The sequence below is a fragment of the Bombina bombina genome, chromosome 1 (assembly GCF_027579735.1).
Source record: "Bombina bombina isolate aBomBom1 chromosome 1, aBomBom1.pri, whole genome shotgun sequence".
Classification (NCBI taxonomy): Eukaryota; Metazoa; Chordata; class Amphibia; order Anura; family Bombinatoridae; genus Bombina; species Bombina bombina.
The window spans coordinates 392,445,229-392,460,883 of record NC_069499.1 but is presented as its reverse complement, the minus strand read 5'-3'; the positions used below and the strand labels follow the sequence as shown (position 1 = coordinate 392,460,883).

The window sequence follows — 15,655 nt, the reverse complement described above, 5'->3', positions numbered from 1 at the left end:
CCCCTTGGGGGATGAGATTTAAACCCTATCTTGTAACCCTGGGAAATAACGTCTAAAACCCAGGGATCCTGTACGTCTTGGACCCAAGCCTCTAGGAAAAAAAGACAGTCTGCCCCCTACTCGATCCGGTCCCGGATCGGGGGCCGGTCCTTCATGCAGATTTGTTGTTATCTGTAGTCTTCTTGGCCTGCTTGGACTTGTTCCAGGGCTGGTTGGGCTTCCACATACTCTTGGACTGTTCAGGTTTGGAGGAGGATTGAGTCTGCAGAGTTTTGTCTGAACAAAAGGACCGAAAATGAGAGGATTTGCGACCCTTAGTTCTTGCCTTCTTATCCTGGGGAAGGAAAGCACCCTTCCCTTCTGTTACCGTGGAGATGATGGACTCCAGGCCTGGTCCTAAACAAAATCTTCCCCTTGAATGGTAAGGAAAGAAGTCTGGTCTTAGAAACCATATGTGCGGACCAAGACCTTAACCAAAGAGCTCTATGTGACAAAACTGCAAAACCTGAATCCTTAGCATTCAAACGGACAATTTGCATATTAGCATCACAAATAAAGGAGTTGGCTATCTTGAGAGCCTTAATCCTGTCCTGTATATCCTCAATGGGGGATTCGACTTCACTTAGTTCTGACAACAAACAAAATGGCCCCATCTACCTTAAGGATAGAGTTCCATAACTGTAAATGTGAATCTGGGACCGGAAACAGCTTCTCAAAGGTAGAATAAGGGGAGGAGTTAAAATCTTTTCCCATTCAAAAGAAATAATTTTCACCATTCGCACGGGTACCGGGAAGGTTTTAGGAACCTTCTTCTCCTCATAAACCCTATCTAATTTAGGGATAATAGTTTCCTCAAGAAGCTTAGCGTCCGGAACCTCTAGGGTAGACAATACTTCCTTGTGAAGGTGTTCAACTGTAAACCTAAATATTGGTTCTTCAGGAGTAGGAGATTTAATTTCAGATATCTCTGACTCCCAAAGCTCGCCTTCAGATGCATCCGAGGTTAGATCATCCTCAGAAAGGTGAGACAAACTAGCCAACTCAGACTGAATAGGAGGTGTTAACCCCCAAGTCAGTGGAAGTATGCTTAACCTTTCTCTTACGTTTTCCAGAGATAGAACAGAATTGTGCAGGTGGGCAAACCATACTCTCCTCACAATATAAACATGCATTCGTTATAGTGATCACTGAAACAGAATCTTCTGAGGGGTTAATATCAGAATCCTCCATAGCTGGTATAAGGTCTAAATATCGTTAGTGCAAAAAATAAAATTAAAGTTATTAGCGTGGCACCTCTACCCTCAGCCTTGGCTGAGGTACTCACCACATCCTAGCTAGACAAGCCTGACCGGAATGAAGTAGGATCTCTCCCAATGCCTGCAGCAAACTCTGTATGCTGATCGATACGCAGGAGCAAACTTCCGACCAGCCTCAGTGAAAAACTGCACCCTCGTCACATAGTGCGCATCTAGAGACCGCCCCAGGCTAGAATAGAAACTGTGCAAAGCTAAATATCAGCTGCATAGCGGTATAATGGCCCCAGTGGGAAGTTTTTCCCAAACTGTCCTGCATCATCTATCTGCGTCCTTATGAGTCCAAAAAAAAACACATGTGCTCCGGTTGTCAAGGAGCTAAGCATCACATATATATTGGCCCCAACTGCTCAATAAAATAACCTTCTAATATAAAAGTTATTAAATGTCCCCATATCCGGAAGAGAATTAAAAGTATCACACTGTGAACTGTAACCTCAGGGAATTTGCAGCCCTACTAGGCATAATCCCTAAAAGTATTATAAAAGGACATACCCTCCAGGATCAAAGCTGTGGAGCAGGTACAGCATCTCAAGCTCTGACAGTCTCAACAAACACATCTGACAGGGACCTGAAGATAAGGGGAAAACAGTGCAAAGCGTTAACACTGATTTCCCAAGAGGTTATAGCTTTAAATCTAGATAGTGGTCAGAGATCATTCCCTATGACATCTATAGCCAGAGTTCACTACAACTCTCTCTGAGAGGATTAAATGGTTACTCAAAACACCCGAGTCCACACTTGAAGGGAAAATACCCATTAATGGACTAACATTTTCTTCTAACACTTCTCTGCATCCTCCTATAGTGATGAAAGGCAAAGAATGACTGGGGGATAGGGGAAGTGGGAGGTATATTTATAGCCTTTGGCTGGGGTGTCTTTGCCTCCTCCTGGTGGCCAGGCGTTAATTGTCCCAACAGCAATGAATTAAGTTGTGGACTCTTCCTTCCTTTGGAAAGAAATAATATCTAGTGTATGTAAAACTTGAGACCTTGCTTCTTTTTTTTATTCTCACCGTTACTGCACTGTGAAACAACTGGAGCTCAACAATCAGCTGTTTGAGTTTCAGAAGGACCAAAGAGATGAGCAGGGAAAGCAGTCATTAGAGTAGTAGGTTAAAGGGACATGAAAGTAAAAAAATATATACTTGCATGATTCATTCAGAGCATGCAACGTTCAACAACTTTCCAATGTACTTCTGTTATAAAATTTGCTTTGTACTCTTAATATTCTTTATTGAAATGCATACCAAGATAGGCTCAGCAGCAAAGCACTACTAGGAGCTAGCTGGTGATTACTTGGCTGCATACATATGCCTCTTATCTTGGCTCACCCAATGTGGTCAGCTAGCTCCCAGTAGTGGACTGGGAATAATGCAATTTTTAATTTAAAAGTAAACTAGATAGTTTTTTTCTAAAACTATATGCGCTATCTGAATCATGAAAGAAAATGTTTGGGCTCCATGTCCCTTTAAGTAGCAGAAAGAGCTGAAAAGTCTTCATTCTGCACAATATGATTAAAATATGCCAAAATATTTAACAAAAAAATATAGTTTATTATAAACTGATGAATTCATGTCTTTAATGGTGGTAAGAGTCGACAATCTATTACTCCTGGGAATTACCTTCCCTACCACTAGGAGGAGGCAAAGATCCCCAAACCCGAAGAGCTCTATATAACCCCTCCCACCTCTATAGTAGTTAGTCTGACATATAGCCAAGCAAAAAAACATAGGAAAAGAAATAAAGTGCAAAAAATATAGGAACTGGAAAAAAAGGGGGCTATAACAAAAACCATCACCAAAAACCGGGTGGGGTCTCGTGGACTCTTACCACCATGAAAGAAAAAAAAAAATCATGGGAAGTGGGAGGGATTTAAAGCTCTGGTGTGTTGGGGTATCTTTTGCCTCCTAGTCAGGGGAACATTCCCACGCGTGAGGGCTCATGGACTCTCACCATCTGATGAAAGAATCTTAACACAAAAACAAGTTTTCAATTCTTATTAAGGGCTCCATATACAAAGCAGCATAAGCTGCTCCAGAGTGCTTGTAGGGCAGGTACGCACATGCAAGCCTGCTTCCCACAATGTAAGAAGTAGCGGTCACTAGACTGCTGCTTCTTACACTCTTCACCACCTCTGAGGTGACATGGTGAAATCACCACAAACTCACTTGCTCAGGGTGATTGACCCTCTTCTCTTAAGCAAACTGGATCAACTGCCCATATCCTGCTAAGGCAACCGGACAGTTGAGTTGAGAAGCTTGTCCACTCGCCTTTTAGTACATGGAGACCTATAAGTCAATCAAATCTCTTTCTGGTAAGCTACTTACCAATCTGCGCAGAGTGTGCCCTCCTCGCCATATTCTTGGCCCGCACAGCCTCCTTGATTCGGTCTACCTCCTGCTGATATCTCTTACGATCACGCATTGCATTCTCTTTGGCTTCCTTAAGGGCACCTTCCAAGGCCTTAACTCGTTCAGCTGTAGCTCTAAGACGTTTTTCCAATTTAGGAAGCTCACAACGAAGATCTGCATTATCACGTACCAGCTAGAATGACAGAGAGATTTGATGAGTTAAGCTAAATTGTAACAGACAAGAACAACAAGTCATTTGATTTTCATGCCGAACAGAATATCAGTAAGAAGAAGAACATGGTCTCAGAGTGGTCAAACTAAATCCAAAAACAGTTACATAGAACATATTTAACCATATACATATTTTTAACACGCCAATAATGTATTGGCAACTAAAATGCTAGATTTGATTTAACTTGCATTTTAGAATATATTCAGTTGCAGAAATATCCGTATAAAAATATGGATTTCAAAATTGTTTAGTAAAATAACAAAATAATACAAAAAAGTAAATGTAGATTTAAAGGTTACTCCACAAAAAACATCACACATTAGATTAGCTATAAAACTAAATTTATGCTTACCTGATACATTTATTTCTTGACACAGTGGGGCCTATTTAACAAAGGTCTGACGGACCTGATCAACAGTGCGGATCAGGTCCAACAGAAGACCTTGCTGAATGTGGAGAGCAATACGCTCTCTGTATTCAGCATTGCACCAGCAGCTCTTGTGAGCTGCTGGTGCAATGCCGCCCCCTGCAGATTCGTGGCCAATCGGTCGCCAGCAGGGGGGTGTCAATCAAACCGATTGTACTCGATCGGGTTGAATTGCGGCGACGTCTGTCCGCCTGCTCAGAGCAGGCAGACAGGTTATGAAGCAGCCATCTTTAGACCGCTGCTTCATAACTGGTGTTTCTGGTGAGCCTGCAGGCTCGCCAGAAACACAGGCCCTCAAGCTCCATCCGGAGTTTGATAAATGGGCCCCAGTGAGTCCACGGGATCATCAATTACTGTTGGTAATATCACTCCTGGCCAGCAGGAGGAGGCAAAGAGCACCACAGCAAAGCTGTTAAGTATCACTTCCCTTCCCACAACCCCCAGTCATTCGACCGAAGGAAAAGAAGAGAAAGAAAATAAAAAAGGTACAGAGGTGCCTGAGGTTTATATAAACAAAACTGTCTGAAAAACAGGGAGGGCCGTGGACTCACCGTGTCAAGAAATAAATAAAATTTATAATCAGGTAAGCATAAATTTAGTTTTCTTTCTTAAGACACAGTAAGTCCACGGATCATCAATTACTGTTGGGAATCAATTACCAAGCTAGAGGACACAGATTATAAGGGAGGGCAAGACCGGTAACCTAAACAGAAGGCACCACCGCTTGCAGAACCTCTCTCCCAAAAGAAGCCTCAGCCAAGGCAAAAGTATAAAATTTAGAAAAAGTGTGCAAAGAAGACCAAGTCGTAGCCTTACAGATCTGTTCTACAGAAGCCTCATTCTTGAAGGCCCAAGAAGAGGACACCGCCCTGGTGGAATGAGCTGTAATTCTCTCAGGAGGCTGCTGTCCAGCAGTCTCATATGCCAAACTAATAATACTTCTCAACCAGAGAGAAAGAGAAGTGTCAGTAGCTTTCTGACCCTTACGTTTTCCAGAAAAGCAAACAAACAAAGCAGACGACTGACGAAAGTCCTTTGTAGCCTGCAGATAGAACTTAAGAGCCCGCACAATGTTTACGTTATGAGAATGAGGATTAGGACAGAGAGAAGGAACAACAATTTCCTGATTAATATTCCTGTCCGAAACAACCTTAGGAAGAAAACCAAACTTGGTACGGAGAACTGCCGTATCTGAATGAAAAATTAGATAAGGAGAATCACACTGCAAAGCTGAGAGTTCAGAAACTCTCCAAGCAGAAGAAATAGCAGTAAGAAACAAAACCTTCCAAGATAATAACTTAATATCTATGGAATGCATAAGCTCAAACAGAGCCTGTTGTAAAACTTTAAGAACAAGATTAAGACTCCAAGGTGGAGCAACCGATTTAAACAGGCTTGATTCTGACCAGGGCCTGACAAAATGATTGTACATCCGGCAAGCCTGCCAGACGCTTGTGTAGCAGAATGGAAAGAGCAGAAATCTGACCCTTGAGGGTACTGACAGATAACCCCTTCTCAAGACCTTCCTGGAGAAAGGATAAAATCCTAGGGATCCTGACCTTACTCCAAGAATATCCTTTAGACTCACACAAATAAAGATATTTACGCCATATCTTATGGTAAATCCTTCTAGTGACAAGCTTACGAGCCTGAACCATGGTCTTAATGACCAATTTGGAAAATACACGCTTGGCTAAAATCAAGTGTTCAATCTCCAAGCAGTCAGCTTCAGACCAACAAGGTTCGGATGACGGAAAGGCCCCTGAAGCAGAAGGTCCTTCCTGAGAGGTAGTCTCGACGGAGGTAGGGACGACATCTCTACTAGATCTGCATACCAGATCCTGCGAGGCACGCAGGAGCTATTAGAATCACTGATGCTCTCTCCTGCTTGATCTGAGCGATGACTCGCGGAAGGAGAGCAAACGGAGGAAAGCAATATGCCAACCTGAAGTTCCAAGGAACTGCCAGAGCATCTATCAGAAAGGCTCGAGGATCTCTCAACCTTGAACCGTACCTTGGGAGCTTGGTATTCTGACGAGACGCCATCAGATCCAATTCTCTGGTAACCCCCATTTGGTTGTTAACCTAGAGAACACTTCTGGATGAAGTTCCCACTCCCTGGGATGGAAAGTCTGTCTCTGCTCAGGAAATCCTCTTCCCAATTGTCCACTCCTGGGATGTGGATGGCAGATAGACAACAGTTGTGAGCCTCCGCCCACTGGATGATCCGTGCCACCTCCTTCATGGCTAAGGAACTCCGGGTTCCTCCTTGGTGGTTGATGTAGGACATTGAGGTTATGTTGTCCATCAGGAACCTGATGGACCGGGCTAGGGCCAGCTGAGGCCAAGCCATCAAGGCATTGAAGATTGCTCTCAACTCCAGAATTTTTATGGGGAGAGCCGATTCTTCCTGAGACTAAGGTCCCTGTGCCTTAAATGAGTCCCAGACTGCTCCCCAACCTAGCAAGCTGGCATCCGTGGTCACAATTACCCATGAGGGAGGGTCTCTGGAAACACGTTGGACAGATGTTCTTGGAACAGCCACCACGGTAGAGAGAGTCCTTTGTAGCTTGATCCAGAACTATTCTCTGGGATAGATCTGTATAGACCCCGTTCCACTGAGCAAGCATACATAGCTGCAGATGTCTCAAGTGAAACCGAGCAAACTGAACTATGTCCATGGAAGCCACCATCAACCCAATTGCCTCCATGCAGTGAGCCAATGATGGCCGCGCTGCCGACAGTAGGGCCAGGCAAGTGGACAGAATCTTTGTTCTTCGGACCTCCGTCAAAAATATTTTCATAGACAGGGCGTCTATAATGGTTCCTAAAAAGGTCACTCTTGTTGAATAAGAGAGCTTTTCTCCACATTGATTTTCCAACCGTGGGAACGAAGAAATGCCAACAAGATCTTTGTATGGGATTCCCCTAGTTGGAACGATGGAGCCTGAACCAGAATGTCGTCCAGATAAGGCCCCACTACAATTCCCCGAGCCTGTATTACCGCAAAATTGCCCCCAGGACCTTTGAGAAAATTCTGAGGGCTGTGGTGAGGCTGAATGGAAGCATTACAAATTGAAAATGTTTGTCTAGACAAGCAAACCTCAGATATTTGTGATGATCCCTGTGAAGGGGAACGTGCAGGTACGCATCCTTCAGGTCTATGGTCGTCATAAATTGACCCTCCTGGATCAGAGGAAGAATGGAGCGGATAGTCTCCATCTTGAAGGACGGCACTCTGAAGAATTTGTTTAGAAGCTTTAAATCTAGAATGGGCCTGAAAGTTCCCTCTTTATTGGGAACTACAAACAGGTTGGAATAAAACCCGAGACCCTGTTCCTGACCTGGAACAGGTACAATCACTCCCAAGAGGGAAAGGTCCTCTACACATTTCAAGAACGCCTTTTTTTTTATCTGGTCTACAGATAATCTTGAGAAGTGGAACCTGCCCCTGGGAGGAAAAGTCTTGAAGTCTAACTTGTACCCTTGGGACACTATGTCTACTGCCCACTGGTCTCGAACATCTCACTCCCAAGCTTGCGAGAACTTGGATTCAGCAGCGGGCTTCTTGGATTGCTTCCCCTTATTCCAGGACTGACCAGGCTTCCAGGAAGGCTTGGATTGTTCCTGTTTGGTAGAGGCAGGGGAAGACTTACCTCTGAAGTTATGAAAGGAACAAAAATTGTTCTGACGTCCCTTAGATTTATTCTTTTTGTCTTGAGCCAGAAAGCATCCTTTATCGCCTGTGATATCAGAAATAATTTTGGCCAAAGCTGGCCCAAACAAGGTCTAGTCCCTTGTAGGGAATAGCCAAAAGCTTAGATTTAGAAGAAACATCTGCAGACCAAGAAAATAGCAAAACCAGATATTTTAGTTCCGAACTTAATGACTTGCAAGGAAGCGTCATTTATAATGGAGTTAGCTAACTTGAGAGCTTTAATCCTATCCTGAATTTCCTCAAAGGGAGTTTCAGTATGCAAGGACTCAGACAAAGCGTCAAACCAATAGGATGCCGCACTGGTTACTGTAGCAATACACACCGCAGGTTGCCATTGTTACCCCTGATGAATATATATCTTCTTGAAAAAGGCCTTCAACTTTTTATCCATAGGATCCTTGAACGAGCAACTATCCTCAATAGGGATAGTAGTTCTCTTAGCCAAAGTGAAAATCGCCCCGTCTACCTTAGGAACAGACTGCCACGACTCCCTGAAGGAGTCAGCTACTGGGAACATCTTTCTAAAGACAGGGGAGGGGAAGAAGGGAATTCCTGGTCTCTCCCATTCCCGGGTGATAATCTCTGTGGCAGGTTCTGGCACTGGAAATACCTCCCCAGATGAGGGACATCAAAGTATCTATTTAATTTTCTAGATTTTTTAGGGTTGGCAACGATAGGAGGATCGGAGTCGTCTAAGGTAGCTAAAACCTCCTTTAATAAGACACGGAGGTGCTCATGCTTGAATCTGAAGGAAACCACTTCAGCATCAGATGAAGGAATTACACTATCCGAATCAGAGATTTCACCCTCAGGGGCTACGGAAGTATCCTCCTCCTCCGATTTACGTGAAGGAGTCCGGTCAGCCTGAAGCGGATCTGATACCTTGTCTGATTCTGTAATGTTCCTCTTACGCTTCCCCTGCAGCATGGAAATGGCTGCTAGTGCCTCAGATACCTTGGCAGCAATCTCAGCCTTTAAAAATACTCCATCTGGAGATTGCAAGAAACCGCAGGGCACTGCATGTGACGTCGCTGCAGATTGGGGCAAATTAGGGAGAGGCTGTGACAACATCTGGACAGCCTCATCCTGAGGGAATGGTGGTTTAGAATCAAATGTTTGTCCTTATATAACAGAGGTCTATCTATACAAGAACTGCAAAAAGGTAAAGGAGGCTCTACTTTTGCCTCCAAACAGAGCTTGCACAAACTAGAAGGAATAGACTCTAGGTCCATTTTGCACAATAATTATACACAACTTTCTTTGACAAAATGATATTAAGAAATAAATGTTACTGTCACTTTAAAAAAATAAAGCCAAAAAACTTTCAGAAATTTTTTTCCCTGTTTATTTTAAGGATGAATGGCTCAATCCAAAATTATATAAAAGTAATTACCGTTAAGTGTTTTACCCTGTTTATTGACTCCCCAGTGCCTCTACAACTCAGAATTATGCTGAGGTGCCTACCTGCTCCTTCCGACACGGACTGAAACTGTGTCCTTCGATCCGCAGCAGAAACAAGATGCGACAGATGCGGAAGCTCCAAACACACAGGGCAACTTACTCCTCTCAAAAAAAACGGCGCCAATATGAAACGGCGAGTAGCGAGTGGAAGACCCCTTAATGGCGTCCCGTCCGGAATGGCTAGGAAACATCCAGCCTCAAAATAAGCAATTATTAACAGGGCAGCAATCTGTTAAAAAAAAGCAGTGAGGCCCACCACCCCACAAGATCCTAACTGCTTTAAAGCTACCACAGCCCTACTGAAGAGACTAATGTGGAGTACAGCTATACCCAAATTGTGATGGAAGATCAGAGCAATGCTGCCCTGGCTTCCAAATAAAAAAATCTTGATATAAGAATCTTACACAGACACCTATTACTTCACCTCCTCTTTGCACTGAAGGCAAAGAGAATGACTGGGGGTTGTGGGAAGGGAAGTGATACTTAACAGCTAACAGTAATTGATGATCCTGTGGACTCACTGTGTCTTAAGAAAACATGTTAAATATAATTTGCATGAGAAAGTGCTAAACAAAAGCTGTTTCAATCTTAAATACTTTCACATTGAAGCTAGAAGGAAATGCATATGGAAAACCTAAGTATGCCTTGTCACTAGCTGATAGAGAAAACTCCCTTAGATCTACTGGTTGAGTAATAACCATCCATGTGTCTAACAAAAAATGTATGGATTTACTGCATTTAAAAAATAAAGAAAACTTTAATATAACTTGAGCACAATGCCACTTTAATCGCTACATTTAGAATATGATGAATGTACATTTTTGTTTCTTTCAGTAATACATGGTATAGTGCTGAAATACAAAAACAAGAAGTACAGACATACCTGTTTATGAACTTTGGTGAGTTGTTCAAGGTTGTTTTCAAGAAAGGATATTTTCTGTTTCTGGGCAGCACTACCTCCTCCATCATCATTGTCTAGCTCAACGCTCTGTGAAGACATAACGCATAAACATAAATCCCCCAAAAAGGTTTCATTTAGTATGAGAAAGATATTGACATTATTTATTTGTTATTGTATTTGCTATTGCTGTAACTTAAAGTTAAGTCATGCTTTTCTCACTAACCCACCAGACGGACGAGCAACCTACACTGCACAATGTTGGTATCCTGAAATTGTCTGTGCTGCAGTAAAGTCACAAATTTATGTTAGAAAAACTTCGGACTGGTCAACGGAAAACAAATCAGCAACCTGGATCCCACCAAGCTTTTCAATGCTGCTCAAATAGGTCACATTTAAAACATTTCATACCTAATTAGTGCCCCTTTTTCTGTATTTTTTTCTTTTACATTTGTATAATGTTGTATATATTTAGAATAACTTCAAATAATCAATTTAGCTATGAAAACATAGATTTCTCATTGTATTGAGAACTTCCTTTATATTCATTTAAAAACTTGTCCCTAAAAAAAAAGTTTAAAATTACTAAAACCAAAAGCAAGAGAAGGGTCATGCTAAATAGCTATAAAATACAGAATCACTAATGATTATATACCTGCTAAATAGCTATAATATATAGTGTACAGAATCAATAATAATTATATACAAGTTCAAAAATCCAATTAAAATGTACATATGCTTTTGGTTTGATTTAATAAAGTGACGGGCTAGAGACATAATAATGATTTTGCTTGACCCTGCTACCATTAGCGTGTCACTTTGATATTACAAGTCTATGTTAAAGGCTGTTTTTCTCAAACACAACTTATACTTTTTCAATGGATATTGCAGATACGCTAAATTTGTGTTGGTATTAAGTTGAAAGTTATAGGTTGCCACTCGAGCTCAAGCCGAAACTGCGTTAGAATATTTAGCTCACTTTGAGACCTGCAGTAAACTAAGGGTTAAAAAAAAAAGTTGCACAAAACACATTAAAATAAAGCATTAAACATATTCATATATAAACATTTTAATAAAAATATATCATTTTAATATTAATAAAAAAATATTTATAAGGGTTAAAAGGTATAAGGCATATGGCAAAGTATATATATATATATATATATATATATATATATATACACATATATATATATATATACACACATATATATATATATATATATATATATATACACATATACATATACACACACACACACACATGTGTGTGTATATGTGTTTTTATGTATGTGCACACTTATATACACATACAGTATATATACACTTATCCTTTCCAGTTAAATACCCTGAAACATGCAATATATTTTTTATTAATTTAAATGTTAATCAAAATACCAGAAATTCTTAACATAGTCCATATATATATATATATATATATATATATATATAAAAATAATAATAATAATAATAATATAATAACAGTCTGCTGGTGTGAGAATCTGCTAAATGAAAAGATGAAGCTTGAAACAAAATATTGTCCAGGTAAGGAAACTGCAATACCCTAAATTCTGATCACAGAGAAAAGGGTACCCAGGAGCTTAGAAAATGGTAAAGCAACAAACTGAAAATGCTAGTCCAAAAAGGCAAACCTAGGAAAACTAATTATGTTCTTTTGAGAATAGGAACATGAAGATAAGCATCCCATAAATCTATTGCGGACATAAACTGACCTTGCAAAACAAAAGTCAGAAAAGCCTGAATAGTCTCTATTTAATAAGTAGGAAAAATTTGTTCAGAACTGGTCTGAAAATGTCTTCCTTTACAGAAATAAAGAATAGGTTAGTATAAAAAATCTTTCATGTACCTACAAAGAACAGGAGAAATCACACCCATATGTTCTAGATCCAAAACTGACTAAAAAAAGGCCTGAATCTTCACAGGATTTCTCAGAACATTAGACAGAAAAAAACCTTCCTGTGGAAGACTAAATTCTGAAACCTATTCAATAACCCTGGTAGAATATATTTAGAACCCAGGGATCTTGCATTCATGGAAATGGGCCTCAACTTGGTTTGAGAACACCTCTCACTAAACAATCAAATGCACATTTTCATTTCTTCAATGGCAAAAATAAGACAGAGGTGCCAGTGAGGTGGGAGGGGTTATAGATCTCTTAGGGTTTAGGAATCTTTGCCTCCTCCTAGTGGCAGGGAAGAGTAATTCCTAGGATTAATGGAGAGTATACTCTCACCACTTGTATGAAAGAAATTATAGTTAGGGCTAGATTTATCAACGCTGAGGCGTACAGGGGCGCGTATACGCGCCCCTGCACACCTCAGCTCGCCTATGGCTATGGCCTATGGCGGGGCGAAATTACCCGCAGGTAATTAACATTGCACACGAGCGCAATTTTGCACTTGCGTGCAATACCGCCCCCTGCCTGCGCACAGCCAATCACGCGCGGGCAGGAGCTGTCAATCTCCTCGGTCGGACTCGACCGAGGAGATTGAATTTCGCCACAATAGAGGAGGCGTAGATGTTAGGGAAGCAGCGGTCTGGTGACCGCTGCTTGATAAATCCCGGCGAGCAAGTTCTTGAGAGAACTTGCTGCCGTAGGGGCTTAATAAATCTAGCCCTTAGTGTGTAATCTAGCCCCTGGTTTCTAAACAGCCGGGCCGTGGCCCAGTACCGGGCCGTGATAGCCCTGCTGGTGGGCCCCGACCTGTCATGCTCCCACTGCACACTCTTACCCCACTGTACACCAGGGGCAGATTGAGACCAATCAAGGCCCCAGGAACACTGTCTCACACTGACCAAAGTGTATTACATTTTATGCAAATGGACATGGTAGCCTCCCTGACCTGCCCCCAGCAGGCCCCTCAACCTCCAGAGCCAGGACCCCCAACATTAAGGTCCAGAAAAAGGGCACCAAACCTCCAGGGCCAGACTCCACACTCCATGGCCCTTACAGCGACACCCCCCGCCAGGGCCCCACTAAACCCACACTTATTTGCTCAGTTACTGATAGGGCAACTGAAAACTCCAGCTTAAGGAATGCACCAGGATCCATGTAGATGCCTTTTGTAGGCCCCCCTACTTGCTGGTTGCTTGGCCCAGGTCCTATTTGCTGCCTGGCTGATCAGCCAGCCCCTGCTGCTCACTTTATATATATATATATATATATATATATATATATATATATATATATATATATATATATCTACCGGGCCCTGGACATTCCTAGCTAAAATTTACCGGGCCTTGAGCCCACTTTGGTTGAGAACCACTGATCTAGCCCAATGTCGGATAAACATATCATGTCAGTCTCTAGAGGAGATTGTGTGTTTGTGGAGACTGAGGCCCCGATTATCAAAGTGCTGTGAAGAAGCAAACTATTTAAAAGGCATTGTTTTTGCAAATCTAAGAAAGCCGGCAAAACATTAAAAGGGACTGACAGTACTGTTTAAAGGCAGCATCGCCAAGAGGCGTTCTACCATACATTTAAGTGGGTGGCAATGCTTCTCTGATACTGGCGATATGTTCAAAGCAGCATCACCACCTACATAGAAGGTGAAATGTAAATGATCCCTTTATACAGTACTGTATGACAATACAATATACATGTGTCAGCTGAAACTAAACCCCTGTTCTTACAATACAATAGTGAAATAAACCTATCAATGTGAAAGATGTATATACAATGTTTAATGTATATGTATTGTACAGTATGGTATTAGAATATGTAAACTTTAGTCATTATTTGAAACATCTTGTTTTGTGTTCTCAGGCGTATTTTTTACTTATCATAAGAACGAGATGTAGCGTTCGCAATATTAATATTTCTTAATATTGAGAATGTCAATGTGCGATTTAAATAAAAATATTGAGAACGCAAAGGTGTGATCATGTTTTACTTATAATATTGATATATCTATAAATATATCTATCTATATATTTATATAAATATTTTTTTTTTTTAAACAGCTTTATTGAAGGAATATCAAGTTACAATTTGCACATAGCGAGTAAAGAGTTTCAATACATAATGTAAACAAATTGCAAATACCTGAATTTGCTGTCATCTTTAAAAATAACAACAACCATAACAAATAACATAACCAATAACATTGTCAGAATGATTTAAGTGATTCGAATGCCTCTTCCCTTCATTGACAAAATTAATAAAGGCGTCAGCGGGTCTCGCTAGTTGTTAGATCATCCCTTAAGGTGAAGTGATTAATCCCATCTTCAAGTCAAAATACCTTAAGTTCCTGAGCTTAAAGGGACATGCCACCCACATTTTTTCTTTTATGATTTAGAAAGAGAATGCAATTTTAAACATCTTTCTAATTTACTTATATTATCTAATTTGTTTTATTCTCTTGATATTCTTTGATGAAAAGCATATCTAGATATGCTCACTAGTTGCTGATTGGTTGCTGCACATAGAAGCATTGTGTGATTGGCTCACCATGTGCATTGCTTTTTCTTCAACTAAGGATATTTAAAAAATGAAGCAAAATAAATAATGGAAGTAAATTGTAATGTTGTTTAAATTTCTATTCTCTATCTGAATCATGAAAGAAAGATTTTGGGTTTAGTGGCCCTTTAAGTATGACTCCCATATTACTTTCATTTGGTTGTATGTATCACCCCTTTTATTTTTAATATAGGTGTATTCCTCCAGATTCAATACCTGACTAAAATTATGATGCCATTGTGCCAGAGTAGGAATTTCTCTATTCTTCCAATTTTTTGCTATCAAGGTTTTGATACTGTTGCTAGCTATGAATATTAGGTTCCTTTTATATACCTGCAATTTATTAGGGGTAATATTGAATAGCCAGACAGTTGGGTCTAGTGGAAGTATTATTTCCAACATATTCAACATCTCTTGTGCTATTGCCTCCCACATTTTTACAAGTGGAGGACAGGTCCACCATATGTGTGACATATTTTCTGGAGACACTCCACATCTCCAGCATTTCTCACTGCTAGTTGGAAATAACTTGTGGATTTTAGAGGGGGTGAGATACCACCTCTGAATAATTTTGAGGTTCAGCAATTAATTTACTAGAGGCCGAGACCTTGGTTATGGAGGAGTACATGCATGTCCTATCCTTATGTGTCAGTTCTGTATTGAGTTCTCTCTCCCAGCTATCTATATAATGTGTTATGTTTGGCGGCGCTTGTAAGATAGAATATGTAAAAGTGAGGGTTCTTCTAATGGGGGTGTAAGATTTGCATAGT

The 15,655-nt window shown here is 40.9% G+C and overlaps 1 protein-coding gene across 1 annotated transcript in view; it reads right to left on the bottom strand.

The window, feature by feature from the left end:
* The window catches only part of KIF5C (kinesin family member 5C), a 350,079-nt gene that overhangs the window by 25,944 nt on the left and 308,480 nt on the right, over nucleotides 1-15,655 (bottom strand). Inside the window, exons 23-24 of the mRNA XM_053698287.1 lie at nucleotides 10,388-10,492; nucleotides 3,643-3,859 (exon numbers count right to left, since the gene is read on the bottom strand). Coding sequence (XP_053554262.1) covers nucleotides 3,643-3,859; nucleotides 10,388-10,492 — 322 coding nt within the window. The remainder of the gene's footprint in view (nucleotides 1-3,642; nucleotides 3,860-10,387; nucleotides 10,493-15,655) is intronic.